Source organism: Streptopelia decaocto (genome assembly GCF_964273445.1).
Source record: "Streptopelia decaocto genome assembly, chromosome: 20".
NCBI classification, from domain to species: Eukaryota; Metazoa; Chordata; class Aves; order Columbiformes; family Columbidae; genus Streptopelia; species Streptopelia decaocto.
The window spans coordinates 6570233-6597128 of NC_138675.1; the positions used below are offsets into that span (position 1 = coordinate 6570233).

Genomic DNA, 26896 nt, shown 5'->3' on the forward strand with positions numbered 1-26896 from the left:
TTTAATTAAAAATTAATAGTTGTTACATTTTCAAGTGTAAATACTGAAAAATAGCCTATGGCAAAATGAAAAGGCACAGGATTGAAAGACAGCTTGTTTCCATGGATACATGTTTGCTATTTGGCAAAAAGTATTTTATACACTTTCTACAAGAATAAGCATAATTTTAAATATATCTCTGGAGGGAGGGACTCCAGTATTTTAAGCATAACAGCAGAATCTGTACTACTAAAAACGTGATCTTTCTATCTAGCAATGCCTCGCTTGAAGGCGACGTTACGCTTGTTCTTTGGAGGAAGTGGCGGCAGCAGGAGCGCAGCTTCACGGGACGTTACACAAGCTCACTTGTGCCACAGCAAGACAACCAGCATCTCACAGCAAAGCAGCGGAAAAGGTGCGAGAGCTCAGAGCAGCCCCGACCCGATTTGGGAGAACGCACTGGAAACTGCATCAGGAACCGGCAAACAGTGCAGTGAAACATCCCAAACAGGTTTGCTGAGTCGCAGACACATTAAAATTATTGTTTCTTTCTGAAAAATAGATATATAGGTGTTTGTTGGTTTTGTTTTTTATTTAATTAGTCTTTGTAACCCTGATGTGGTATCTTCATAACAGTCAGGATGTCGTTTGAAACCGTCGGTTCTGTTAAACAGTCAGTTCTGTTCTGGAGCGTTTGAAATGGTCAGTTGTGTTAAACAGTCAGTTGTTTTCTGGAGCATCTGAAACAGTCAGTTCTGTTCTGGAGCGTTTGAACCGGTCAGTTGTGTTCTGTGTCCCCCAGCACGTCCCTGGTCCCTGAGGTCCCGGGCGCTGCCCTGTGCCGCGGTACGAGCCGGAGCGCTGGAGCCTCCTCCGTTCTCACCGCAGCAGCTGCACCGTTCGCCGTGGCTGTGACTGAATGGGGAACATCCGGCACATCGTTGGCAAGAGCTGCTTGTTGTGTCACCAGAGCATCTGTCATTCTCGCCGGTGTTCTTTTTGGTTACCACACTCTGCACGTCTCGGCGGGGTGCATGGCTGTGCCTTTCTTACAGTGGAACGCCTCCGAGAACGCCTCAAAGTTCTGCAGAGATCCCATCACCCTAAACAAAGAGATTTAGAGTCAATTACAGTCTCCAAATATGGGACAGTTTATGCAAGAAAAATAGAGCTAACATGACTAACGAAATGCTGAAACAAACAGAGCACAGAGCACGTGGGTTCAGGTCCATTCTCATAGACCGGCAAATGCACCGGGCCAGGTAAAGGAAAGTTCCCTTCAGCGCTGTCCTACAAGCTATGGCAGAAATTCTGAAGGTTACTCAAGATTTATCTTCGCAATGAGCCGCTCTGTCCTTTGTGCTGCGTTGGTGCAATGGGTTGAAGTTACAAGTAAGTTACCAACTAGTAAACCCCGTTGTGAAACCCACCTGTATTTCAGCGGGCTGTGAACATCGGTCTTGATGGACTGGCTGGCGTATTCTGGTCTGTAGGAACCACACCAAACCTAGAAAGGAGGGTTAACCGTTAGCACTACATAACTTCTACTCTCATGCAGCATGTAGTGCTGCATCCAGGTGTTCTCACCTGGGCGAAGTTGAGGAAGAAAAGCTGTTTGTGGGACAGGTTCAGTCCGGGCAGCTTTGGCTCCTTCCCTTCCCGTTCCAGCCACTTCAAGTAGGCCTAGAAAAGATCAGAGATTCAATTCCGAGAAGCAGCGGGACGGCCTGTCCAGGTGTTTTGAATGTTATTTTGGGGTAAGAGACTTTAGTCACAATGTATATGAACCCAACTTGTCTTCCCTTCTGTATGCTTGTAGCTTCCACTGACTTTGGGAATGTTATGAAGCAGAGCAACTGGGAAATAAAAGTGTTAAGTCCACAGTTCTATGGTGATGATTTTTGTTTCTTCAGGTAACTGCTCATAAAATAGCAGATAATAACCTTGCTCAATGTTAAATCCATTACCTGTTATTGTTACACATTAATTGGCCAATTTTCTTTTTTTAGGTATATTGACATAATGGAGACAAGTTAATGTGTCCTCATGCTGCTTCATTTCAAACGTTCTGCTGCCTTCTCCTCGCAGCTGCCGAGAGAGTCCCAAAGCACACAGACCAGAAAAGGCAGAGCTGGGGTGAAACACCATCGGCACCACGGAACATCAGAGGCCTCTGTGTGCAGGCAGTTTCACACAACACATCCCCTGCACACCTGGGACAGCGTTCAGAACCAAGTACATGATCACTTTAACAAAGGAATTAATTTTAATGGTATCCCTCAAAGTCAGAATTGTCAGTTTCGATTTCTGAGAACTCAGGATGTTCTTCTATGAACACCCTTCGCTGTTGCCGTATTCAAAACACCAGAGACAGAAGTTTCACCATGACGCCTGGTAGGATTATTTGTAGAAAAGAACATTCCAGCTCACACCTGAGCCCCGCACAGAAAGAGCCTTTTGTGCTGCTAAAAGCTGTGTTCTTGTTCCCAACGGCAGCTTGTACACCGGAAGGATTAAAGATACCGGATTCCCCGAGTCTGGGGCTGAGTTCCCCGGTAGAGCAGAAGGTGTTTGTAACAGGCTGGTTTATAACCACAGCGTGGAGGTCGTGCTCTGACAGACCAGCTGCATTTCTCTCGTATTGAAAATGACTGTGCTTGCAGCAACTGTTTAAATGGGGAGGAAGCAGTGCTGAGGTCAGCAAGCCTTGCATTGTTATTCCGCTCCCTAGCTCCACAAGAAACAAGAGCAGCAAGGTACAAGGGACTTCTTTGTGTTATTTTCCTAAAGCTTAGAAAACATAAAGCAAGCTACAAAAGGAGTTGAGTGTCTAGAGACAGGTATTTTGGTAGATAGGATCTGCATCCCTCTTGGGAAAGGGATTATGGTATTTCCGCCTATTCTTTTCGCGTCCTACCTGACGTGTCACTTCGGAGACTGAAGATGAAAAGCGTGAGAGAAAGAAACTTGGAAAAAACAGTTGCTCTGCTTCATAACATCCCCAAACTGTGTTGCCAAGAAATGAGTGCGCTGTTGCCATGGGCCAAGCTGCTCCGAGTCGTAGCTGCTATTTTCAGCAGGAGAACACTGCATTTGTTCCCCCAGACACGAGCACGTGGAAGCGCTGTGGTACAGCAGCCCTACCTGGGACTGCATCTATGGGGAAAGGAGCTTCTACGTGTATAATTGAGCCTTCAAGTTTTGAATATGGTAATAACATGTCAATTATACATCTTTTATGACAGAATAGGTAACCCCATTGCTCAATCCCAGGGGTAAAGTTAACTCACAGTAAATTTGAAAGTTACCTTATAAGCCTGTCGGACTCCTCCATTGTCTGCAATATTTTCTCCCAATGTGCTTATTCCACTGACCTGTAAAAGAATCATAATTTCCTCTCTGGTCAGTAACATCAGAGGCCAAAGAAGCACACGCTGCTGCGCAGCCACACGTCACACATGGACAGCGAGGGCTGGGCCGCAAGGAAGCCGGAGAGAATGAAAATTAAAACAAGAATAGGGTAAAAGCTGTAGATTAGAATAGAGAGAATCTATAGGAATGTAATATGAATGAATTCCGGGCTGCTGGCAGGACACAGGCTGGCCGGACTGCCAAACCCAGCAGCACACAGATTTCCCTCCCCTTGCACCAAACCCCTGTGGCACCACAGCGCCCGTGGCCCAGCTCCCTGCGCACCCAGGGCCCGCGACAGCGCTGCTGTGCACCAGGATCCCGCATTTACAAGAAACAACCCTCGTATCTTACTTCCAGAACAATTATCCCGTAGTATATGGGGGTTTATGTTTATCATCTGTGGAGACTCTCCATTTACATTCAGTATTTTCCTGTAGCAAAAGGACAGTGGTGTGGAAATGGGTGTTACTTACGTTTTGTCCCCCGGCCAACTCCCACGTGTAGTTCCCGTACTGATAAACCATGCAACGAGACTGCTCCTTGAAATGCATCGCTGAGAAATTGCTCCACCAGTCAAACATATTTCCATCTTTATCAAAATTCCTACCTGCACGAAAATCCAAGAAAAAAGGAAAATGTGAGTGGCTGTTGGAGCAGCCGCCCTTCCAGTGCAGCCCGTTTCTTTCCAACGTGTGCACGGATACTTCAGGCACAGCCGCATGTAACTTCAGTTTATTACAGTGCCGTGAGTGCAGCTGAAAGAATAACATTTTCTGCGTTATCTCCTCACCATTGTCATCAAAGCCATGAGTAATTTCATGCCCAATAACCATCCCGATCCCGCCGAAGTTCAGGGCTTGCGGTTGGTGTTTGCTGAAGAACGGCGGCTGCAGGATCCCAGCGGGAAAAACTGCAACGAGAGGAGAAGCCGTGGGGCAGCTCTGGCTTTGCACACTTTGCAGACAGATTGTTTGCTCGGGTTATGGATCAGGAACATAAAGTATAAAATCGTTAGAAACAACATCGTGCCTCCTCATGTGAAATTGGTTCTCTCGATAAAAGGAAAATGACAAGATAATACAGGTTTAATTTAGCACATCTGCAACTACAATATCTCCTTGTTTGAGAACCAAGCATCGTTTACATTTCAACTTTAGCCTAACGGGGTCCAGTGTGTGCTGCTGTAAGTCAAGAGCAAAATGTCTATTAACTGTCTTTGGGAGATAAGTACAGTTTGTGTTTTAGAGCCATTTTATAGGGGAACTAATGGATATTTTATTGCTTTATTTGTGCTAAAGAAGGGTTAGCAACCATATGGTGATTACAACCGATACTCGGTGTGTAAAACATGCACTGTACTAATTCCTACAGACCAGCAAGTGCACGTGGACTCAGTCTGGGGCAGCACAAGGTCTGAGCTTCAGTCAACCAGCAAAAACCTTCTATAGAATCCATGGGATTTACTCTTCATCGCATGCACACAAGGTGAAAAACATATACACTTCTAGAGCAATTAAGACTGCAAGCAATTCATTCTAATAAGATACTTCTCAACAAGAGAGAAGTTGAAATTACATAGCAAGTATTTCATTTAGAGAGGAAAAACCTTTATGACTATATGGAAGGTTTCATGTGCACAATTTTGGGGAGAAATATATGACAGACTGCAGTAAAACAGTAGCAGGAAACTGAAAGTAGCATGGAAAATTATTTTCCTCAAACTAAAGCCAAGAAGAAAAGAGGATTTAACTGACATCTACACTACTGTGAGTAGCTACGCGTGGATTTTTGGCTTGCATATTCATCCTCAAGTTGCTTAAACCAGTTATTACTAATTCCATGTTACTTACAAGAGCACAGTTGCAGAACCAGTCTTCTTTAAGACCCAAGTTCCCTGCGTGGCGAGCTGGCTCACAGCTGATTGCAATGGGCATCAACCCACCCAGGATAAAAGGGAGCCTGAGCCCACTGCCAAGCCCTAGCCCCATGGAGGAGCTCTCACAGCTTTGACCTGGGATACCAGGTAAGTAGAAGCTACACAAACAGAAACCAGATCCGTTTCTGGCCTTTGCCCTGTGAGCAGGATACAGTTGCTGTCTGGCCTAACAAAGGCACGGAATTTTCCTTTTACGGTATTTGGCAGTACTTGGATAGTAGGTTGTCTTGGTAGTCTGTGAATTTGATGAAGCGTGACTTGGTAGAGAGGACGTGGTTCCTCTCCTCTTTGGGGTGCTTAGAATTCAGTAAAGACTCTGCAGCATCAGCCTGGACCTCTGGCCACCTGCAGCAGCTCAGAGATCACAGAGGGTGGGCAGCCAGGCAGCTCCCAGTGGCTCAAGCCTAAAGGTCTTTGCTAAGAGCACAAAAGGTCAGCCTGGCTCCTCTGCAGGACCCAGAGCTGATGTTCCGTAAGCAGAAGCAGGTTTCTTTAGTCTGATCTGTCTCTTATCAAAACAATTCCAGTACCATCTGCACAGAGAGCAGACGGGAGAGCTGCCCGGGTGTTTATGGGGATGTGGAACATGAGCACAAACAGCCCAGAACACACTGAGCGTCCTCTGGCCGCTGAAGCTGGCACTCGTATAGCAGCACTTACTGTCCTACAAACATACGGCTGCTCCAGTATAGAAACCCGGCCAGCCAAGCGCCGGATGGGGGAAGCTCAATATTCATCAACAAAGCAACTGCTTGAAAAGAACAGCCCAGCATTTCCATAAGGCAGGTTTGCTGCTGGGCAGGTTGGCACCCTTGTGTGCAAAAAATTGTTAATTAGTTCCACACCGCGGTTGAAAATTGTAAACCTACCTATCTGGTTCCGATTGGGGGAATAGAACGCGTTGACCACTGCAGCTCCAATTATCCATCTAAAAGTAAATGTCACGCATAAAGTTAGTAATGGTTTTAATTTTTTTAAGGTGTTATTTTAATTGATTTATTCTTGTCAAAATAAAATGCAGGCTGCATATAGGGAAAGGGCTGAGGTAGGGAGGAAGGGTGCCATTGAACATAGCTTTAAAAGAATACCAATACTAGGAAATAACTGGTGTCTCACCAGTTTTGTGTTGAGCAGCTTCAATGTAATACCTGAATGTGAAGCAGCTTGATGAAGGGTCAGAATGATTCTATGAGAACTGGATTTACTCGGGGAACTTACACGTCTTGGTCAACTCTCTCTCGAAGCTTTTTCAGGCTCTTTTGGGCTCCAGCTCTCAGGTTTTCCAGAATGTTTTCAAAGTAACTGTGTTCACTGAAATTTAACTAAAGAAACAGATATCAAAGTTGTGCAGAAAGAGGAATTTCTTGTGCCACTGAATATATCGTCTAAAGAATGTCTGGATTGCGAGGTATCAATAGTTAGCTCTTTGCATGCATTTCTTTATAAAATGTTTGAGACAAGCTTGTTTGCTATCCAGTCACTTGGAAATTACAGTTGCACAGGTGTAAATATTCCAACTGGCATGAAAATACGTGTAGGCTTTTCTAGGGCGGTACTTATTGAGGTATGCACAGCATACTCACACTGGCATATTCCTGATCGAGTTTTTCATTCTGGTCTTCCAAAATATAATCTGGATAGCCAATTTGTTCTTTAATCGCCATTGCCTAGAAGAGAAGAGTTTAATGTTTCCTCTTAATTGTGGATTTTAAGTTTCAATACATATAATAGTTCACATTCTTATTGTCCGCCTGTTTGCGAGAAACTGGATGTTCAATTGCACCCTGTTGTTAGTGAGCCTTTTTTTAACGTGGAACATACAGTTTCCTCATCCCCTGCAGACCCTGCAGCACCGTCCAACAGGGACCGGGATTCACCCTCATTTAGTGCCTTCTATTTTTTTTCTTGCTATTGAAACGGTGCTGATGGTCCTGAAGTCAATGCAAGGTCTGAACAGGATGGCATTGGATTCGGTTGTCATTCTAGCTGATGCATCGGGTGCCATCTTCTCTCCTCATTTGTAACACTGTTCACAAGAGTCATTAAATGAAATAAAAATGCATGTGAGCTAACAAAGGATTAAAAGAAAATTGCAATAGGATGGTGAACATCCAAGTTTTTTCCTCTCATTTGTAAGGGAACTGGGAATAGTGATGCTACAAAATTCCACATATTTTCTATTCATGACAGAATGTTGAAGCTCCTTGTCATCTCTGACCTTCTCACGAGCCTTCTCTTTGGATGCCTCATCCATCCACTGTAACTCATCTAAAGTCTCGATGAACGCTTCACGAATCTTATCTATTAAATCTCGGACCTGAAAGACAGGCAGTAAGAAATGAATAATTGACATGCTATTGTTCTCAGGCACAGCTAAGGGTGAAAGCCTCCTGCTGCAAGACAACGTCCCGAAGTTCTGTGCTCTAAAACATGGTACCCAGCATTTAACAGAGCATGACAAATGAGTTCTGACTCTTGGCTGATTGATATAATATCTTGAAGAGACACAACAGGCTGGGAGAGCGGAGGGAGGGGACCGGGCGCTGCAGACATTGTGCGTGTACAACAGTACGAAGGGTAAACTACATACCATCCTCTTGCTCTCACCAGCAAATGCCTCCCTGACGTACATGGCTCCCACCGCGTTCTCCATGTTGTTGTTGACGTAGCTCACGCACTCCCTCCAGCGCGCTTCCTCCAGCGTGGTCCCATAGAGCGCCTGCCACCCAAAACACCACCGCGTTAACTCTGCCCATGCGGCGCTTCTAAATCATTGCCTGAAGAGAAGCTGAACCTGAGACAAAGGTTTCCATTGCTGTGGTTGCTCTTCTCTTAGATTTGTTTGGGGATTACATGACATAATAATGTCACTGTACTGACAAGGGCTTGGTGTGGTGACTGTGGGACCGTTCCAGTGCTCTACAGTCTCTAGGAAGAGAGGAAATACCTTCCTGTAGCTGGCCCGAGCATCCTTGAAGCGCCGGCTCAAGCTGCTGACTCGATCAATCACCAGGCGCCAAATGAGGTAGTTCTGGATGGTGCTGTGTGGGAAAGTGAAGCTGAGTTTAATCCCTGGGGAATAACAACACTAGTGCAGACAGTGTTTTAATTTGGAGAGGAGATGAGAAAGCAAATGATGCTGCCTGTGCTCAGTTTCAGAGCATCCGCAGGTGACTGTTCTTATCTAACAGTGTCCAACTGTAGGGGCATCCACGCCAAGGCCTGTCCTACCATTCTGTTCAGAGATTAACTTTGTTTTCTTCCCATTTAACCTTTGCTAAGCATGTGAGCAGGTGAGACACCAAGTAACACAGCACTTTAGGAGCACAGAACTTTAGAAGACATTACCCATATTTTACAGTGAAGTGGTGCCATTTTTCCCAGAGAAGCTCTAACAGAACTAGCAAGTGGGCCCAATAATTTATATTTTCACAACACTTCCTTGGCTTTTGTCTTGTTATGCTCCAGTTTCTTTACCTTGCTGAGTACTTGGAGAGAATTGCTTTCAGCTCTTGCAGGTAGGGCATGCCATACACAACCACCTCTTCTTCTGGCTCAACCTGGACGCTTACTGAAGACATGACGCTTTGGATGAAGAAGGTCCAGTTGAATTCCTAGGCAGACAGAAACACACACACCAGTGCCAGGTGTTTAAGTGCTTTAGCAACTATCTGGACTTTCTACAGTCTACAGGACTGAATGCAGTTGTGTTGTACGGTAGAAAAATGCTTTTTAAGAGACTCTGAAGAATGGGAATGATTTGATACCTCTCTGTTGCATCACTGATAAATTCACAAAGCCATTTTCAATTGGCATGGTAATAAAAGAAGGCTGAAAGTATTTGACTGCTCTTTAAACACTTACATTCAACGCAAACTTTTCCTGCAGCTCTTTTAAGGTCATTTTGTTGTACAACAAGGTCACATCATGTCTTTCTTCTGCTGGGGTAGTTGCCTGAAGACATTCACAAGGTCATTACTAGAATCGACTGATACATTTTCTAAAGTTCAGCACAGGAACTCAGCCTCCCCCCATTCAATAATGTTTCAGTAATATGTTGAGCCAAGAGGTTCCCTCTACCCTCTTCACAATGGAAGACTAAGCTGTTAGAGATTTTTGGGGTGCTGTGGACCCCTATGGATGCAAGGCAGCTGGCCCTGGTGCTGCCACAGTGTACTTTTACCAGGAGCTAGATTATCCTGCTTTAGGAAACTTCCAAAAAATAAATATGGCTAGGTCTAGAGCAGACACGGAAGCCGTGTATAGACTAGACATAACTGTAGACCAAGGCTCTGATTTCTGGGCTGCTCGTGGCACAAGTTGTGCTCCCCCTGCTTTCTTCTAGGCCTTTGCTGCTGCTGCCGCCCCAAAGAGCCAGAGACTCTCATTGGTCCCCCCAACCTCCGGAGAAGCTCTTGATTTCTGTACTCACGTTTGCAATCTCTGTTTCAAGCTCCATAACCTTTGCCATTTCCTCTTGGACAAAGGAATCATCTTTGGACATATTCTTGTCTTCCCGGATCATTTTGGCAATGCTGATCATGAACTGCAGGTAAGCTTCCCTCACCTGCACACGAAGCAGAGCACGTGTGTAGCGTTGTGAAGAAAAGGGTTGCTGTCATTTCTCCTTTTCCAAACCCTTCTTTTTGCTATTTCAGCTTCACAGTGTGCTGTAGAAAAGTCTGCCCCAGGGCTCACAGCCTGTGTCTCCAATGCAACCCTCCCTGCGCCATTTTTCTTGTCTATTCTTTTAGCTATAATAGATACTACTGCAATACGTAGGATCTCAGCTCATCCTGGAATACTGTACAGTGCAGCTACCAGTCTCAAGATACACAGTGAACGCAACACTTCCCTGTGCAATGCAACTCTTTGGCGTTCTGAGTTTCAATTACGACTGGAGCAAAGAGAAAGCTCCGTGCTTTGAGTTACACTATGGGAACAGTGATCCCTACCAGCCAGAATACCAGGGTAAACGTGGACGGTTTAACCTCGCTGAAAGTAATACCATCAATCTTCTAAACTCTGTTCTTACTGTCTGAAAGGAAAGCTCTGTCTCGATGGTTCCCAGTGATACCTTTGCTTTGTCTCTAATAACAGGGTACGGCTGTGATTTATGCCTCAGAATGGACCTTGAAAAGATATCTGGCTGCTGAGGGAGTACCGATCTCTGATGCAGGAAAGCTTAATACCACCTATTCTTGCATACTTTTCTTCCTCCATAGACCTTGGAAACTAGATAAATACAGTAACTGTTGTGACATTGAGTCTGGGCACTCACACGATGATGATTTTTGTTTTTAGTCTGAATGCTGAGGCTTTAATCAGGCCAGACTCCCACAGGCCTCAGTAGGAGTTTTGCCAAAAGATGCTGGACTAAGCACAGGGGGAGTTTGGGTCATCAGTTTGGTTCATTGTCTGTGGGCAGTGAGCTGTTAAATAGCAAATAAAAAGAGGTTGTGTCTCCATCTTATTCAATAACATTAAAGACGCAGCCTTAGCCCTTCTTCTTTATAGCTTCAAATTAAAACTGTATCAAGCACTACTGGTTTTCTTTCGCTCATTTAGGATCATCTATGTACTGCACCTGATTTCTACCTCCAACTAGTCAGTCTAAGTCTGACTTCCATGCAGTGATGTATAAATATCCCTCTTTTTTACTGCTACTACTGCTATATAGGTGAAACTTACAGAACAGAGCCCTGGTTCCAGCAGACATCTGTGTTCCCAACACAGCTACGTGGAGATCGTTTTGTATCGTGAGACGGATTAACAGGAGTTGGCAGTTTATAGATCTGACCAGAAGGTGTGGGAACAATCTCGTAAAAACCTCACAGGACTACATTTTAGACTATATTATACATGAGGCCTTAGAAGAAGATATAAGCAAATCTACCCATCAAAATGTTAAGCTAGGAAACACAATTATTTTATTTTCCCATAACCTTCTCATCTGTATGAACTGGGCAATTCTGGGGAGGCTTGATATTTACACAGTTGTTCAGTCCTTTTGTAAACTTTACAAAACTTTGGCACAATTAGGAATAAATGAATGTCACAGTCTAATTCTGATTGTAACACAACGTGAAGATTCACATATTTGAGGTTGCCGAAAAACAGGGATAAGTACTAAAGTTGTTTTAGTAGCACACAGTAAATAAATTACAAGGAACACTTACTCTTTGATAGTTGCCTCCGTTAAAGTAGTAATCCCTGGATGGCATTCCCAAACTTGGCTGGTCAATCTGAAGGAAATCAGATAAATGTCTTTAGTTAGTGATGAACAGGAGCTGGTGGCTTGACTTTAGTCTCTGGATTCCTAGATAAGGACAGGGCGGGTTCCTGGTGCGGGTTATTAACCAAAATCTTTCTGTAACCCCTGAGATCTAAGAATAATTTGAAGCAACTTAGAAAAGCTGCTTGACTTGAGGGCTCGACTTCATGCAGAAGCATATGTAAATGAACTCTGAAATATTATTTAATGTATTAAAAACATGGTTTCCTGCTATATAGTAAACCTCATAATCATTTTGCAAGTCACAAGAATTTACAACTTGTAAGTGCTGCAAATCAGCAAAGGTTAATTGAACCTTTAACTGAAACAAAAACTATGCTACCAACAGATGTTTCCCCATGTGACTCTAAGCCAGATCTGCCACTCGGGGTACAGAACTGTTGCAAACGTTTTGCCAGTATCGTGCATACCCACCAACTTACGGAAAGCTAATGTGTATGCAGTATAAATAACTATCTATTATGATTATGGCAATAATTCCTTGCAAATTTTTCTTACATAAATGATGTGTCTACTGGAATCGCGGTCATCATTCCATACAAACATGTCAATAAGGACACGTTTGTTAAATCTGGAGTTCATTATGGAGAGTTTTTCTTCCATGCTCCAATTTGGCTCTGGGAGATGAAAGGGAAAATATCCATTATTTATCAATATGTATCAGGACTGATTAAGTTGTACAGTTAGCAAGCTTATTGCTGAAATTATTCAGAACCAGCAGATAATTCTGACTTAGCAGTACTGAACTCTTTTGGGCGCAGCACTACCTTTGGTCTTATTCCAGTCTGCAGAAGCCACTGGCCAATCTCCAACCGTCGTTAAGGCCTCGAGCAGAGGCAAAGAGTCTCGTTGCTCTATAAGACCTGAGAGAAGAAAAACAAATACAATATTGTTTTCATAGCAAGAATGAAGAAAAGCAGGTAATAGGCCTAACAGTTTCAATATGAAATGGAATTTGTCATAGCAGAGACTCACTCTCATTCATGCATGACTTGTAAAGTATTTTAGCTTTCTGAAACGCTTGTCTGTCCCCTTGGTCTGAAGTCTCCAGCACACCTGGGGAAGGAAATGGTGCAGTGAGGTTTTTTTGCCCTGGAGAGCTTTGATCTTCTCATAGAAATCACTGAGAATTCAGGGCGGCGCTAAATACTTGTTCAATCTCAGTGAAACTGGAGTGCTCTCTAAAGGAGCTATTAATGGAAAAAGTGTCAGGAGGAAGGGCCTGGGTGCAGCTTGTCCTGCTCCTTTTGAAGCTGGTACCAAATCACCTTTGGCTGATTTTGAGAGGGAACAGGATGTTCCCACAAAATGGATGTAGTAAGAAATGTAGAGATTAAAGGACTAGAGGAAAAAAATCACAATCAAGTCTTCTCTGGCAGTTTATTTCTCTGTATAAAGCGCAGTAAATAACATCTGAACTAAACAGTGGTGCATAACCAAGGAGAGAGCAGCCTCATTCCTACCTTTTAGGATGATCTCCAGCTCGTCTCTCAGGATGTCAAAAATGCTGTATCTGGAGCTGGTTTCTGGGATGATGTGCCGGTTCAGCCAGCCCCCACAGGCATACTGGTAGAAATCCTTGCAAGGGTCAGCTGTTGGGTCCATATTCTGAATTATTCTAGCAGCTAGGTACCAAAATCGGAGAGTTAAATTCCACAGACTGCTCAGTAACCTCTGGGGCTGCCCCAGGCTGTCAAGAAGCTGCTTGGCAAGAAGGCACATAGAGTAGCCCCATGTGTAGAATGTGCTCTCTCAGAGAGAGTTGGGTCTAAGGGAATTCTCATTACACTTCACAGACCACGCTGGTCAACCACATCCTTGTGGCTCGGACCGGAGCACTCTTGGCCACACTGGCACAACTTCCCTGTGCTACTTCCTCGTGAATGATGCTCCTGGTGACAGAGCAAGAACACAACGGGGCTTCTGCTCAGTGTTTACATGTGGAGCTGTGTTTGAGGATGGCTTTACTTGCTGCTTTTGACAGTAACAGTAATGCATATCTAGCCTGAGGGGAAACTTAATTCCTTTTCAACTTCTTCAGTCTTAAAGCCTGAACTAGTGTTTGTTCAGGCTGGGTAGAACTAAAGTGTAAAACACCAGCTCTATAAACCCACCCTTACCTGCAGTGACACATCCAGGTGTGGTACACGTGCTGCCTGAGCCGGGGCCGTAGCGAGCGCCTGCAGGGACCGAGTGACAAAGCACATGGAATTAGTTGTTTTGGAAAGAAATTACTACCAATGTTGCTCACAGCAGCTCAGCCCCAGTGACAGCCACATTTTTAAACTTTAGTTTGCGCTCCTTACACTAGGATGCTTGCAGAAAAGAGTTACTAAAAAAAACCCTCCCAGTGAAGTGTTTTACATGAGAGCAAACAAGATTACAGTAATTCAGATAGAAATAAAACAGTAGGGGAGGAAAGAGGGCTTTGAAGTTCATCAGTGGAAGCAACATAAAAAGCCCCCACTGTGAGTGGGAATGCGGCGCCGGGGCTGAGCCGGGAGCCGCGTGGGAGCGGATCCCAGCCGCGCGGCCGCAGATCCCAGCCGCGCGGCCGCGGCCCCATCGCAGGCACAGAGCGCCCAGCTGAGCGTGGGGAGAGCAGAGCGCGGGGCACAGTGGGAGCCGCACATGCGGGGGGGCAGCTTTTCTCTTTTCTGTACTGGAGGAAGTGAAGCCAAAATTTTGGAGTGTCCTAAACGCTCTGATAATTTTCTAAAATTAAGAAAATCTAAAGACCAGGGTATTTCCATGAAAAAGTCCTTTTGGGGAAAAGAAACTAGTAGTTCAAAGGCATATGGAAATTTTCCATAAAGGAGAAACAGCAACAGGCAAGGTGAGAAAGAGGGGACTGTGCTACAAGTGCGCTGTGCTTCTCTCATTGTTTCTCGGTGACAGGTAGGACCCAAATGAAGCTTTGTTTGTTTGTTTTTTTTTAAATCAAAGCTTCTCTCTTTAATATAACCCGACAATGTCGAACTTCAGTTTCCGGAACCCAACTGCTTTCAACAAGATTCTAACTGCCCACAATAAAAAAGCCCTTGTGACTGTGAAAATGTAATTGAGCTGTATAAGCAGGGAAGCCAAACCTCCGTTTGCACACTCGGGGCTCTGCAGCTCTGCCACCAAACCGGATAATTGGAAATGGCTGGTGAGGGGCTCTCAGTTTACTTCTAAAAGTGGCTCCTTTGTTTTTCTATCAATTATCTTTTATGCCTCAGTCCCACTCCTGACAAAGAACCCAGCCAACCTGACTCCGTATGAGAGATGAGCAACACCGCCCTGCTTGTTTCCACAATGCATTCGTTGGGTCTTTGCTCACTTTGAGGCTCTGTCTGCTGCACCTCTTGAACTCCAAATAACTAGAAACATAACAAAGTCTATGGACTTTGTTTTCTCAAACGACTTTGCTAAAAACACCTACCTAAGTTTTAATTGCTGTAAATATTTTTCTCCCTGGGGATGGCACACACTGGAACAATTAGAGCCACAGTTGTCCTCAGGCAGCTGGGTGTGAGTTTTACCTTCCAGCCCCTCCTCTGTCTGTGCCCTCTCCGCAGCGGTGCTGCACTGCAGCCTTTGCTCTTACACAGTGAATTGTTTGCAACAAATAATGTAATTGCCCAATTGAGCTTGTCTACCTCCAAGAGGACTGTCTCTACCAGATGTGTCTTCAAATGGACTCCATAACACAGGGGTTGGTTTTTATTCCTCCTTTCTTATGATTTCTTGCCTATAGTTTATCTATAAGCATGGCCGAGACAGAATTTCATGCGAGAATGGAGGTGACAAAGGGGAGGCAGGTGCTGCTAGCAGTCATGTTGGTTGCTTCACGGGCTTTTTAAATAGGACTTGGCGTTTGGTGTGCTAGTGGAAAAACTTAGTTTAGAGAGCAAGCGTGCTCTGCAGTTCAGCCGTGTCTGCCCCGCTGCCGGGTCCTGGCACGGCACCTGCACCAAGTCACAGCACCCAGCCGCACCTAGAGATCAAATTGCCTGATGTAGCATTAGGAAAAGAGTCTACTTTTCCTCAGCAGCACAGTGGCCTTCACATTGTGATAAGTGATCTCCCCTTTAGATCTGCTAAGCAGCTGTTGCTTTCTAACTCCTGGCAATAAATCTTCCTGTCTAAAATAGTGCAATGTTTTTTTTACCTTTGTCAAAACAATGCTGAATTCAATAAAATGCATGGAATTAATTAAAGACATAGAATCTTACATCACATAATTTTAAAATGAAATCAAATCCAACATAACCCTCTCTTTGCATGAGGCTGGAAAAAGGCAGAGACAGCCAAGTCCCTCACAGGGGTGACTTCGCTGTCCCCCTGGATTTTTGTTTTCATTTAGCTCTGCAAAAAGACTTTGATGTTGTTTGCAGAGGGAGGAGGAGAATTACTGATGGGTTCCTTACCTCTGCTGCTGGCATACAGGATCACCAGGGCGACCAGCGCGCAGGTCATGAGGAGCAGCAGCACCGCCAGAGTGATCGCCACAAAGCTCCAGGATTTCTTCCCAGATTTTGTTGATTTTTCCACAATATCCATTTGACTTTCTGATTTCCCCATTATCGTAACTCTAAATTGAGGAGGGGAAGGTAAAAAAAGAATTAACAGCACAGCTAAATCAATACAGGGATAAAAGCGTGACAAATCAGGGAGAAAAAGGAAGCGGAATGAAAGCAAAGATAAAGAAAACTTCCAAATTATTACATGTATTTGTCCATTTGATTGTCCACAGATTTGCCAACCTCATTCTCCATCTCCCGTGCCCAGCAGAGCGGCCGTGCCCGGGGGCTGCTCGGGGTGCCACCCCCGGCTCTTGGAGGTGCAGGGGCAGAACTTCAGGAGCTGGTTTTGGGGCAGATGGAAAAGTCTCCTGAGCAGGTTGGGCAGCTCCTTTCTCCCAAATGGGGAGGAGGGGGATGCTGCCTCTTCCACTCCCGCTTCAGAAGCGTCTTGCTGTTTTGAAGAATTTCCCTCCTCTTCTGTGCATGAGAGTAGGTTTGCAGAGCTCTGTTAACAGCAGCAGAATCCAACAAGAGATCCTTCCAGGTGCGAGTCTCTTTGAGCTGTGTCTGCTCCGTCCTCGGCAGAGAGGAAGGGTTTGCAAAGCAAAATGCTCCTAGAACACGTGTCAGCTCCCAGGTCTGCAGGAGTTGGGGAGCTCCAGCCCCTCGGTCTCCTCCGAGCCATGCTCAAAGTTGGGAGCTCGGCGCTGCGCGGTTCCCAGCTGCCGGCGAAGCTCCTGAGCAGCGGCGGGAGGAGGAGCAGGGGCTGCATCACGGCAGCGGGCAGGGCCGGGCGCTCGAGCTGCCGCTGCCGCTTCCCAGGGGTTTCGCCGGCTTTCCCGAAATCTGGCGCCAGGTTATTTGGCTGCTGCGCTTGCAGAGGAGCGTGAGGACAGAGAAATGCAAACCCATCGGGACCCTCTGGCTCTGAGAGTGCTGGCAGCTTATGGGTCCGTGTATGGGAACAGCGTCTGGTTGGAAAACACACCCATTCAGAGATTATTGCAGGCTATGCACAGGATTTTTATGCTACTGCTTAGAAATCTATCTGCTAACAACTGGAAAGACAATAAAAGCAAAGGCAGAATAGGTGCGTGATTTCCCTTGGGTTTTCATTTTATTCTTTTCCAGAACTGACTTTGCAAGGAGGTTTTGGGTATTTTCTTTTTTGCTGTTTCTCTCCCCTGCAGGCTGGTTTATTGAGCTAGTGCCAAAGTTCACACTCTATAGATTTTCAGGTTGGCACCTCTCTCGACCCGCGTGCTCCAGCAGCGCTCCCCGCTCCGTGTGTTCAGAGCAGGGCTTTCTTGCGGCAGTTCTGTTTACTGAGAACGTATGCACAGAGTGTTCCAAGAATGCGGACACAGACCTGTTTCTGTGAATGGGGCAGGGAACAACGAATGCCACTTTGTTCTGCCAGGAGTCCCAGCCTCCTCTTGTAGTCAGTGTTCTGCCTCAACACCCCCAGCAGAGCCTGCCTTTCCTTTCAGTCATGTTATCTTTGGCTTCTGTCAAGTGTGAAGGCAGCTGTTCTCATCCCACCGTCTGAGGAGGAGGATAAGAACACAAAGATCTGAAAGAAAAGGAGGGAGTTGCAGATCCTGGGTGTCCATATGCGAAAACCAGCTACAGAAGGGAAGGTTACTTTAAGGACAAGGCTTTACATTTAATGATAAGTCAAGCAATCCCTCGTTTCAGTTTGCAGGGAGTTCCACAGCTAACAAGGGGACATTGCTGTTTGTACTGGGCTACTTTGAAGAGATTTTTTTCCTGTTTTGATTGCTTTATAACTAAAGGAGGTTCTTATGCTTCTAGAATTTGGATTTGTAATGAGTTTGCAATGGCAGGATTGCACTTTTTAAAAAGCCTCAAATTACAGATTTTTACACTTGCATCCTGGAGGGGAGGGGATTGAGTGGCAAATCTGGACGACTGGCTCCTTTGGGAAAGCTCACCTGAACCAGGATTTATAATGCATGTCTGAAATGGTCAGATTTACTATCAACGACACTAGTTCTGTTTAGTAACTAAGCCAGTCTGCATTATTCCAGTACCATCAAATGTTAGTAAATGACTTTGACCTCAGTTTCCTCAGTCTAAGCAGTCGCTTTCTGAAGAGCAAAAGGAGTATTTAAGAACTGGTGATAGAAACGAGTCTAGTGTACACATCTGCCCTAAACAGAGATGACAACCTGAAGCTACAGGGTGACATTAACGGAACAAAGCAGCAACAGCCCAGCCCTCAGTAAATCAGCACAGTGAATGACTCCAGGACAATGGCTGGATGCCGCCCTTTGATTTATTGCAGCAGGGATGCAGAGCAGAGACGATAATTCATTGTGCTCAAGAATAATGGGTTTGTCTTCGAGAGCTACTGTAACCCTGTTATCTGTCCACTAGCATGAAAAATAATTTTAAAACAATCAGTACTCAAATATCCTCTTATAGCTGGTTGGCTACCAGATGTGTGCCGTGTAAATAACTCCTAGTACATGTACATCCAAACCAGATTAGAATTGGGAAAAGCTTGAAGTTTAGGTTGTGTTTCAAAACTCTTCACTCACCCTTTCGAGATAACGATCTCTTGAACATCATAATCAGAAAAAAATCCCAGATACTATCAGTATGAGGTATAAAAGGTATGCGATGATTTCTGCAATATGTTTCTAAATGCATGCATTTTGCATAGAAAAGCAGGTGAAAATGTGAGGTTGGCTTACCTCTGTCTCGTGGAGAATGCTTTTCAGCTGCAGAGCTCAGGTGGCTGGTGTAGTTTCTGGAATGTGATTGGAATGGTTACATTTTCGGGTGGTCAGAAACACATGCTTATTGTCATTACCAGCACTGATGTCTGTAACAGGCGCCCCCGGTAGCGTCCTGAGCCTGCATCTCCCTCCCTCCGCCCCCCACCCCCACCCCCACCCACACCCACACCCACACCCACACCCACAGCCCCACCCACACCCCCACCCACAGGTGCTGAGAGTGCCCAAGGGATCAAATGTTCTGCTCAGAGGCTTATCAGGGAGAATTAACCCTTCCCACTCTATTTGTATCAGCCGATTTTATACCTAGACTGGAAATGAGCTGTGCAGCGAGCGTAAGCAATGCCGTCCTTCAGTGGACAACATGATTCCCCAGCTTGTTGGCATTTAGAAAAGTCTCTCCTGCTGCAGTTCTCAGTTTACATGACATGCTTTACTTCTTTCCCATGACATTTTTCAAGTATCTGTGGCAGGAAGGCTTCTGGAAGGCAGTGTCTCATTTTCCATACACTTAATTTCAGTACAGTAACGAATATTGTCTTTATATTTTTAATGACAACATTTTAAAATTATATGAACGTGACTTGGGTATATTTTTGAATTATTTTGCTGTATGGGAAGATGAATTACAAACAAAATTAATTTAAGATACTTTACTTGAAATTATTTTCAGCTATGGAGCACATAACAATTCCTGCTGTTATATCTATTAAATTGACTGGTTATATCTTACAAGTGACAGATGACAGTTCCAACCTGGGCTGTTCTATGAGGAATGTTTTGTAGGTAGGAGCTGCCCTAAGCGTGTGCTTAAGCTGTGTTGAGTCAGGTCTTGGATGCCAAACGCACCAGCAGTTCCAGTCAATTAGAAGTTTCCCTGTTGAGAAGTGGTTTGGGCCTTTCAGAATGACACAGTTTATTCTCAGCTGTCAGTTCTGCGGCATTTCCTTCTACAGCTCCACCTGATGTGCGATTATATCGCAGTTCATCAGGCAGGTTTATGAGGAGGCTTAATTGGATTGCATTAGCTGGCATTTAAGCCATCCGAAACAGCTGAGAAAGCAATCAATTAAAACATCCAAACACATCAATGATGTAGACACGGGGCAATTTATGTAGATGGCTAATTACCTGTTTTCTCCGCTAAGTACATTTTATTGCCCAAGAATGGACAAATGATGCATGAGAAGAAAAGAAACTGCTTTGCAAAAATACTGTTGGAAAGGTTGCAAAAGAAAAGCCCACCAAGCCAACAAACCACCAAAAAAGAAAATGGCAAGGTATAAATGGTTCTATTGTTAAAACTCTGAACTAAAAGAACAAATCCTACGCAGTTACCGGCACTGAGGTGTGTCTAATATTGCAAGATTTTAATGTGACTTTCAGAGAGCGTTACCAATGTTTGAATGACTTCTAATATGACATCTGAGGTTTCTCAGCAATCAAGATGCTCCATGAGATGGTAATTTGAAGTGGGAAAATACTAATCACTGTCAGTGTTCCATTTCACCCACTACTGGTCTGGATGTCGCCGCGTGGCTCCCCTGTGCCCGCACGGACCCCCAGATCTGCAGACTGACCTGGGGATGAAAGTACGAGCGAGGGGCAGAACAAAATACGAACGGGATGGAATCATTAACATCCTCCTGCGCTCCAGCTCCCCTCCTACACTCCCCCTCTGGCTTTGCGGCTACATTTTCTCATTACTGTGATGCAGTTCAGGAATGAGACACACAAACTTATTATCAGAAACTGTTCTTAATTTCCTTTAGAGTCTGTGGGGAGATCCTTATGCTGATTTATTCTCTGTAACTCTTGACTTTTTGGAATCATGCAGGGAACACACAAATACAAAACGGATAAGGTTGGGTGGTAAGACAACTGAAGTCGCAGCTAATCCGGCAGGTTAAACTCAGCTTTGCATCCCACGCAGAACAAGCACTCAGTGGTTCTCAGGAACAGCAAGTGGGCTTGTCGAGGTCTCAAGTAGGTTTTGGCTATGCATCGTATGTCCAAAATAAGCTATGGAAATGAAAGTAATTGAAAATTAAATAGGTGCATGGGTCTTAGATGTGGAGGTTACACATCTGTAGTAAGGTGTACATGAAAAAGTCGTTTCTGGAACCCACAGCAGGAGAAAGAGCTTTGGAGTGCTGTGCCTTCTGAATAATGAGCCGCTTTCCTGAAGGTGTCATTGAGGAACAGCCGGCTGAGCCAACAGATTCCAACAGACCGGTTTACTGCAGAATGACTGAAACAGCCAAGACTCCAAAGGCTGTAATGCCAGCGATAATTTCATGTAACACATTAAATTAATGGTGACGGCGACTCCTTAGAGCCCTGGCAAATTGGAAATTGCTTGATGCAGAAGCAGTACAATGATAACATGGTTAATCTTCTGCAGGGAAATGATAGTAAAAGAAATGGCTTTTAGATTAGCTGTCATTAAAGTGAAACATCTGCCTCTGCAAGTCAAGTGGAATGTCCTCACTTCTGCGCACAGAAACTCATTAAAGTTACTGGGTTTGCGTGGCTGCGAGCCAGAGCCAAATTTCCATTAGGATCTAAATCTGGGATGCACAGAGAATGAGAGTGGGAGTTGGGCAGATGACTTCCCAGGCCATATGTCAGCTTCGAAAATGCTTTTGATCGGTTGCTGAACTTGGCTCCTGTGTTTAGATTCTCTCAGTACCTGGGAGCACATAACTAACTGAAATGGGAGAAATAAATAGGAGTGACATGACCTTTATAGGAAATAAAACCTTTTGAGACCACAAAAGTTCGAAGTTCAGCCCCATCTGAACTCTGAGAAAAAGCTTACAGTTGATTATCTAATTCCAAACAATTTGCCATCCGTTCTAAGCTGCTCTTTGCCTGCTGGACTGCAGAGCAGGTGGTCAGGAAACTTTCCTCGTGTAATTGCATTTGTGGTGCAAATATTCTCACATCTGATTTTCCTTTTCTACTCCTGTAAGGAGTGTTGAATACTCCACAGAGGCAAGACCGGCAGGTAATTGTTTGTGTAGAACATTCTCAATCATGATTTCAAAGTTTCCTTTCATTTCTCATTACCTGGTGACTCTGTGCAACACGGTGGTCTTTCTGCAATTATTACAGCCTGACCGGTGTGGTACTGAGGTTGCAGAATACTTTAAAGGGACAAAATTCTTGGGGAGCAGAGAAATACTTGGTAGTGCTTGTATATAGCTCAGAGCCGAATAAACTACAGATATTTAATCTCTCCTTGGGATGAACGTAGCTTCAGGCTGGCTTACGAACCAACAGGTATCCAGTTCCACTATTGACATAGGTTATCAGGCCCTGTTCTCTTCTTGATTACATCAGTGCTGAATTCTTCACGGTTATCGAACGTTTCCAGCAGCATGCCATAAGAATATGTCCTAAAGCACATTGCACAAGGGACTTTCAAGGAGCAAGTGTTCCAAGAGAGTTCCTTTTCTAAATAACTGACCCATCGGCTGCATGCACAGAATGAGGGATGGGTCTCAGAGCAGCTGGAAATAGCTCCACTATCTTGATGAATTGCAGCTTAACATTAAAGAAACATACAGAAATGACCACTGCATTTTTTTTTTCTATCCAGATTCTTCAATCTGGAAGAAGTGGAAACAATATCCTGTTAGAAAATGGCATGTATGTAACTGAGTAGATGATTCAGTTGAGTGGTCCCAGACCCTGACGTGGGTAGCACAACAGATAAGAACAAGATTTATCAGCCTGGAGGGAGGGAGATGTTTGCTGATAAATACTGATAGATTTCTGCTGCATAACTATTTCTGGCAGGGGAGACTGGGCTGAAGGGAAAGCAGCCAATGCTTGTTCCCCCGGGAGAACGAGCCTGATTGCTGGGATAACTTGTTTAACATAGCAGCAGTCTGGCCAGAGCCCGACTTGAGCGCACTGATCCTATTAAAACATCTTAAATGGTCTTTGTGGCCTCACTAGCGCTGACTGAAGGACCGCAATTAGCCGGAGTTATAACCAAAGCCAGCGATGGTCTGTTAGAAACGCTGGGTACTCAGGATGACTCCTTCCCTGCAGTCTGCAGTGGGTTTGGGGTTGGTTTTTTGTTTGTTTTGGATGATCCCGTCTTTTGGCAAAGCGCAGTGTAACCGAGTGGATGTGAATGTGCAGGTACAGGGCGGGTTTGGCCACGAGGTGGGTGGGCTGGGCAGTGCTTGGAATAGATGGGTCAGATGAGATCTTGTCTGCTCCCCAGGACTCCAGGAAACGAGTGTCAGAATGGGATGTGGCAAGTGTGAAATTGTGCTAGGCGTGCATAATGCTGCTAATCAAACCCCTCTCGCTGTGACTAATCACAAAGATCTATTTGATATTCCAAGAAATTAGTTGGAAGAGCAAGCACGCAACGGAGAAATAAGGACCAAATCAGGAGCTTAGCCACAGGCAAAGAATCTTTGATCACAGGAGTTTAGTGGGCGCAGAAAGAGGATGGAGAAGATAAAGGACACAAAAATGCTGATGAGAACAGTCAGGATCTGCTGAGAGAAGCAGCTGCTGCTCTAGACCATGAGGAACAGACAAAGTTCTGTGCCTTCCTGGGGCTTCAAGAAACAGCAGCTATAGACATCTGAAAACAAATTTCCTTAGCATAACTCTTTGGGCTTTAAGGAAATCTCAGTTCACTAGAAATTACGTAGTAAAATTCAGAAAGGTGGCACTGCTGCTCTCAGCAGAGAGGCTATGAATCCAGTAGGCTGTGTGGACTGTTTTCCTCTCTTTTAGTTTAAACCCTGATACTTTCTTCATACAGTTTTTGTACTGCTATTATTCCTGCCTGTCAGCACAGATTAGTGGGAAGAGAACCAGAGCATAGTTACTCCTTTCAGCTTGCAAATGTAGCTAACAGTTGTTTAAGGATATAATTTCATGCTTAGAAAGAAATTATCCTGTAGCATCTTGATGGCAGACAGGAGCATAAAGCACTCACCAGTGTCACCAGGATTGAACTCAGAGTAACTTTTCTTGAATTTGGAAGCAAAGAAGCCCACTCTTACCTGTGCTCTTAGGGAAGGAAAAAGGAGCATGCAGAGAAGGAAAAAAGATGCAAGGGTACAGATGGTATCATTGCCCACTGGGCTGATGGCATGGCTGCAGAATGAAGTTTCTGGAATGCTGCCTTTCAGAAAACAATGTGACAAGAAAGAAAATGTTCCATTTCCCTTTCATCCTAATCAAAGCAGGAGAGCGGTTCTCAGTATTGCTTTAATCTTTGTTTTCAATAGTAGTTTATATTTTTCCTCACGGTTTTATTATCACACTCCAAAAACATCGGGAGGAATTCACTTGGAGCAGTCAAAACAAATATACAGTCTGTTGGTTTGGGCCCCACCTCATCGTTTCCTTTTTGCACAGCTGCTTCCAAATTGAGCTGTAGGCTCCATTTGCACCGCAGAAGCACCAAACCACACAGAAATGGGGTAGATCAGCAGTATCTCTGTGGAGATGCTGATTCGTGGGCTGGCCAGCACAGATGTTGAAGAACAAGCGAGAATCACTGCAGAGCAATCACGTTATTGTCCTGGCTGTCACCTTCAGCCTCCTGCCTGCACATCGATCACTCCTCCATTAGCTCATGCTCCAGTGCTGGCTTTTGTGCACAACTGTCCGGGAGCGTGAAAGGTGATATTTAGAGGGCTCTTGTAGGATTATCTCCATGGCTCTGCACCAGCAAACTGAGACACGGGGGGCTGGAAATCCAAGGTGAAATCTGGAGTATTGCCACCTGCGTGTCCCAGATAACAGGCTATCGGTCACTAGGTTGGATGTTTCATCTCTGTTGAGTCTCATCCTTCATATTATCAGTGTTCCCTGGGACAGAAAAACAGTTTCCTGGGCATGTGTACCACTCTGCTCCCCTACGTTGGTGCTGATCGCTGCAGATACACTAGATGATGACAGGGCAGCTCCTTCCCTTCAGGAGTGGGTCATCCGAGTGGTGTAACACGCGTGGGCCCTTGCAAACACATTACAAATGTTACTTTTGACTGATGTTTTTGACTGGCCCATAAAAAAAGGCCACTTAATTGAGTGGTGTGTGTTCAAGCTAATCAAATAAATAGCAAGAAAATCCACAGCTATTATTCATAAACTGCAAGTTATTTGAGTGTTTTCCTTCACTATGACTGGAACCCCTGTGTGGGAGTTAGTTGAGTTTAGCCAAACAAAACACTTTCTTCACAAGGGTGAGTTTACATACATCCATAATAATTTTAAAGGATGCTGAATATTGCAATTTGCCTTCTTCTGATAGCTTTGGTTTTTTGTTTCACTGCCATGTTCAGTGCCATGTCCATTGTGCATTTATCATGAGCTTCTCAACTTCACTTATTCTTGCAGCTTCACAAACAAACTAGAAAGCAATCGGACACTGACAAATGTCGAGATGAATTAATGTATGCTACAGCTTGATGCCTCTCGTTTAAGTCTTGTTTTCAGCTTTTTAAGTTCAGTATTTTTATCAATTTTAAGACCATAGTCTGTGATTTTCCAGGCCTCTTCGTAACGCTGCATTTCAAAATGATGTTGTGCAACCTTATGAAATGTTCTGGTTAAAACTTCCCTGCCAGGGCCATTCACGATGCTGCACAAGGCTATGGATTGGTCCAACTGCAGTGCCTCGATGTACTGTGTAACCGCGGCCTCCTCCTCAGCCGCTGCCAGCAGCAGGCGGCCCTTAGCGCAGTGGTCCTCAACGCGTGTTTTCAGGCTGTTACAGCCGTGCTTCTGGATCACTTTCTCCATATCTTTTAAAGCTCTGTCGTATTTTTTCAGGTGCGTAAGGCACGCAGCTCTCCGGCGGAGATACCTTGGGTTATCTTTGCTTGTCAAGGCAGCCAGGGTGTAATAACCAAGGGCCTTCTCATAGTGATGTCCTTTCATCAGCATATTTCCTTCTTGGGCTGCTACCTGTGGACAGAAAGTTAGTTAACATCAGTTACTAAGAGTGAAAAAAAAGACTGGCCACAGATAGACACAGGCACTGTTGAAATTGCATCTGGTTGGAGAACATAGAATTGGCATACTTTTTGCATGCAGATATAAAAATCTTGGATCAATGGGCACTTGCTGTTACCTCAAGAGTTTCTGAACCCCTTGTCTTTGCATGCTTTGCTGAAACTTTCTCAGAACATTTCTTCTGAAGTTGTTGCCATTCCTTAAGCAATGGTACGTGAACCGAAAACTGAAATTGGTTGTGAAACCAAATTCCTGCCATGGTCTATTCTAACAGGTGATTGTATGGAAACTGTCTCTTCTGTCAATAGATGGTCAGCCCCATGGACTGCCCCACAAATACCTGCATGTGCTAACAAGGAAGGTTGGTGTCTACTGAAGTTTACCCAAGCTATAGGGAAAAGTGGCCAACTGATGGCTTTGCTAATCATTAATCTCAAGTGCAAGTGAACTATCTGCTCTTATCTCCAGGGAAAAACAACATGAAAATAGAGAAGGCAGAAAGAGCCACATAATGTTTAGGTTCATAAAGGTCAATAAGGAAAACTCCATTAGAACTATTTGCCTCAAATAGATTTCTCATTATTTCCCCTTATTGGTAATAAACAAAGCTTTTAACATGCTGCAGCAGAGTGAATATCTAAGTTATAAACAAGGCTGCCACCAGCAGCTTCGTCTTACAGAGGCTGAGCCAAACAAGCTGAGGCTCCAAGCACAGGGTAAGCGTTCTCCTCGGTCTCCTTCCGTGGGACGCAGTTTGGAACGAGTCTCTCCCTCCTTACCCGCAGACCCTCCTTGGGGCCCACGTGCCGGGAAGGGATGTGCAATGGCAGCTTCTGCCTTGGGCCGTGTATCGTGCATTTAACCTTTGACGTAAGGAAACTCCGGGGTTGAAGCTGCACTCGCGGCAAGCAAACTCCCTTCCGCTGACCTTTCGCAGTTTAATAAATCTTTCAGATTTCTGTTCCCATGTGGCTCTCCCACTTGTTTACAAATTTTGTAG

At 44.8% G+C, this 26896-nt stretch overlaps 1 protein-coding gene across 2 annotated transcripts; it reads right to left on the bottom strand.

The window, feature by feature from the left end:
* Positions 1 to 27: 27 nt before the first annotated feature.
* On the bottom strand, positions 28 to 16845 carry MMEL1 (membrane metalloendopeptidase like 1). Of its 2 annotated transcripts, XM_082069725.1 has the most exons (23): positions 16335 to 16845; positions 16037 to 16200; positions 13745 to 13804; positions 13088 to 13249; positions 12600 to 12680; positions 12392 to 12487; positions 12123 to 12241; positions 11509 to 11574; positions 9762 to 9896; positions 9194 to 9283; positions 8807 to 8943; positions 8277 to 8370; positions 7920 to 8048; positions 7548 to 7646; positions 6913 to 6996; positions 6548 to 6651; positions 6199 to 6257; positions 4184 to 4303; positions 3867 to 4000; positions 3288 to 3353; positions 1567 to 1662; positions 1410 to 1486; positions 28 to 1082 (listed from the first exon to the last, which is right to left on the bottom strand). In XM_082069725.1, the coding sequence occupies exons 1-23, from the start codon at positions 16382 to 16384 to the stop codon at positions 983 to 985; spliced, it is 2322 nt and encodes a 773-aa protein (XP_081925851.1). In that variant the 5' UTR covers positions 16385 to 16845; the 3' UTR covers positions 28 to 982. The 2 variants fall into 2 exon arrangements, with proteins under 2 accessions (XP_081925851.1, XP_081925850.1); XM_082069724.1 differs by lacking the exon at positions 28 to 1082 and having other exon boundaries at positions 1133 to 1486.
* Between the last annotated feature and the right edge of the window lie 10051 nt (positions 16846 to 26896).

What these genes read in the sequence shown, in the direction of transcription:
- MMEL1 (XM_082069724.1), bottom strand. Translation starts at nt 16,384, where the DNA reads ATGGAGAATGAGGTTGGCAAATCTGTGGACAATCAAATGGACAAATAC. An exon ending in CCAGTAGACACATCATTTAT is followed by an intron (nt 11,575 to 12,122) that starts GTAAGAAAAATT and finishes GATTTCCTTCAG; the next exon opens with ATTGACCAGCCAAGTTTGGG. An exon ending in TCATGGCTTTGATGACAATG is followed by an intron (nt 4,001 to 4,183) that starts GTGAGGAGATAA and finishes ATTTTCGTGCAG; the next exon opens with GTAGGAATTTTGATAAAGAT.